The sequence below is a fragment of the Diaphorina citri genome, unplaced genomic scaffold (assembly GCF_000475195.1).
Source record: "Diaphorina citri unplaced genomic scaffold, Diaci psyllid genome assembly version 1.1 scaffold3340, whole genome shotgun sequence".
In the NCBI taxonomy this organism is placed as follows: Eukaryota; Metazoa; Arthropoda; class Insecta; order Hemiptera; family Psyllidae; genus Diaphorina; species Diaphorina citri.
In genome coordinates, this window is record NW_007380749.1 from 11,938 (window position 1) to 14,686 (window position 2,749).

General features: G+C 42.2%; 1 protein-coding gene across 1 annotated transcript in view; it reads left to right on the forward strand.

Moving 5' to 3' along the window:
- The window catches only part of LOC103520226, a gene marked incomplete at its 5' end in the record, with an annotated part of 9,027 nt that extends 7,445 nt beyond the window's left edge, over positions 1-1,582 (forward strand). Inside the window, one exon of the mRNA XM_017448444.1 lies at positions 1,433-1,582. Coding sequence (XP_017303933.1) covers positions 1,433-1,582 — 150 coding nt within the window. The remainder of the gene's footprint in view (positions 1-1,432) is intronic.
- Between the last annotated feature and the right edge of the window lie 1,167 nt (positions 1,583-2,749).

A 2,749-nucleotide genomic window follows, 5' to 3' on the forward strand; every position in this document is an offset into this window, starting at 1 on the left:
GTGCGCAGTTGATACACAGTGTGTGGAAATCTCCTATTTTTTTACGATAGACAAAATCTTCATGGATGATCCGATACATGTGTGGGATGTCGGAGACATCGATCGATGTGAATTTATTGTGAATCGATGTTGATCGACAGCCGATCGACCATGTGTGGACACACCTGAAGACTGCTGTTTTTACTTCATCAGATTCTGGTGTTACGAAGTACCTACCTATGTAGTCTATGTACATTGTACATACGTAGGTGGAATGAAAACTTTGTTTCGCTCCGATTAAACAAGCTGGGCCCGTCCCTCCGGGAATTTTTCAGCCCGTAGTTTATTCGATCGTGATTAAAGAAAGTACCTATGTACTTACCTAAACCGGTCTTAAAATAACGACTGAAGTGTTATCTAAAACTTTCTCGCTTTGAGTTCATAGGTCGTCGCGACAAATTTCAAGATCAGAGCGTTACCACAGAGAGTTTTCAGAGTTTAAGAAATCCTGGCCTGTGTAAATTAAATGGGTGACGTCAGAGAAAAGGCTTTAGAAAACCCTTGACACCGAGAACGGACCTTATCTGTTTAGGGCAAAGTTCACCCCAGGCGAAAATCCCAGTTCGGTCTTAGCGCTTATAAAAACAGGCGCTCACCAGTTTCGGGACGATAAGACCTCAGCTTTTACCACAGAGACTTTTCAGAGTTTAAGAAATCCTGGCCTGTGTAAATTAAATGGGTGACGTCAAAGAAAAGGCTTTAGAAAACCCTTGACACCGAAAACGAACCTTATCTGTTTAGGACAAAGTTCACCCCAGGCGAAAATCCCAGTTCGGTCTTAGCGCTTATAAAAACAGGCGCTCACCAGTTTCGGGACGATAAGACCTTAGCAGCGACAGTTCTAGAGCCTCTTGAGGGGTGAAGAAATGTTCGGCCTGTTAAACTATAAGTAGTTTTGGTAGCCATGAAGTCTGGCTGAGGGACTATAAACAGAGAGTAGATCAGCGTCCAGCTAGGGGAGTATAAACAGAGAGTAGATCAGCGTCTAGCTAGGGGACTATAAACAGAGAGTAGATCAGCGTCTAGCTAGGGGACTTAGTCTGGCTGAGGGACTATAAACAGAGAGTAGATCAGCGTCCAGCTAGGGGAGTATAAACAGAGAGTAGATCAGCGTCTAGCTAGGGGACTTAGTCTGGCTGAGGGACTATAAACAGAGAGTAGATCAGCGTCCAGCTAGGGGAGTATAAACAGAGAGTAGATCAGCGTCTAGCTAGGGGACTTAGTCTGGCTGAGGGACTATAAACAGAGAGTAGATCAGCGTCCAGCTAGGGGAGTATAAACAGAGAGTAGATCAGCGTCTAGCTCCAGATTTGGATTTTTCACAACTTTTTTTCTGTATAAATCGAACTTTCATTCTTAATTTTTACAATATGCCCTCTTTTCGCCCTCCCAGGTTCTGGATCTGATTCGCATCATGAAGACCAACTTCATCGTAGTCAAGCTATTCGCCACCAGGGGCGTTAATAAGGCAGATACCCCGGCCTCGCGTCCTGTCCAATTTGACTTCTCAGTCCACGCCTGCTATCCTATGTTTAAACTATGAGGCTGAACTGTCCCGGGTTCGATTCCCGTCAGAAATTGAAAAAAACAAATTTCAATGTCCTTCCCCACACCTCGATGAGATTTATCGAATCTACAACTTCCGGATTTGAATGTTTAAACAGTCCCGACAACTTGCTAAACACGCTTAAGGTTGTGGGTTCGAATCTCGTCAGAAATTGAAGAAAGGAATTACCACTGTATTGTTTTGTACTTAGCTTATGGTATCTGAGATCAATGTGATTTCTCAATTTCTTTAGCCTCAAGATAACCATTAATTAAAAAATTCAGCAGGTAGGTACCTAGCAAGGGTGCCTGAGAAACTTTCAAATTTTACTTTCCCACAAGCTCTATTTTTCGATTCTGTTTTTTGTCCACGCCTGCTATCCTATGTTTAAACTATGAGGCTGAACTGTCCCGGGTTCGATTCCCGTCAGAAATTGAAAAAACAAATTTCAATGTCCTTCCCCACACCTCGATGAGATTTATCGAATCAACAACTTCTGGATTTGGATGTTTAAACAGTCCCGACCACTTGCTATACACGCTTAAGGTTGTGGGTTCGAATCTCGTCAGAAATTGAAGAAGGGAATTTCCACTGTATTGTTTTGTACTTAGCTTATGGTATCTGAGATCAATGTGATTTCTCAATTTCTTTAGCCTCAAGATAGCCATTAATTAATTTATGGTAGAATGGTACCAAAAGAAATTGAGAAATCATATTGAATTTCCACTGTCACAAATTTAATGTCGTTCCCGACACCTCGATAAGTTTTATAACTTGACTTGGACTCAAACCAACAACCTTTAGATCCGAAAAAAAGTCCACTATCCCATGTTTAAACTGTAAGGCTGAACTGTCCCGACCTCGCGCTAGGAGGTCCCGGGTTCGATTCTCGTCAGAAATTGAAAAAAGAGAAAAAAATTTCCCGTCACAAATGTGACACGACATTTAATGTTGTTCCCCACATCTCGATAAGTTTAATGGACTCGAACTAACAACTATTAGATCGGAAAAAGCCGGCAATCCATGCAGAAGGTCCCGGGTTCGAATCCCACCATCGAAAAAAAAAATTGTACTCGTTTTTCGATTGCAAATATTTCAACGGGTTACTTTCTGGTGTTCTCGTGTTGACCCAGCACCTAAATGGGATTGTACTCGTTTTTCGAT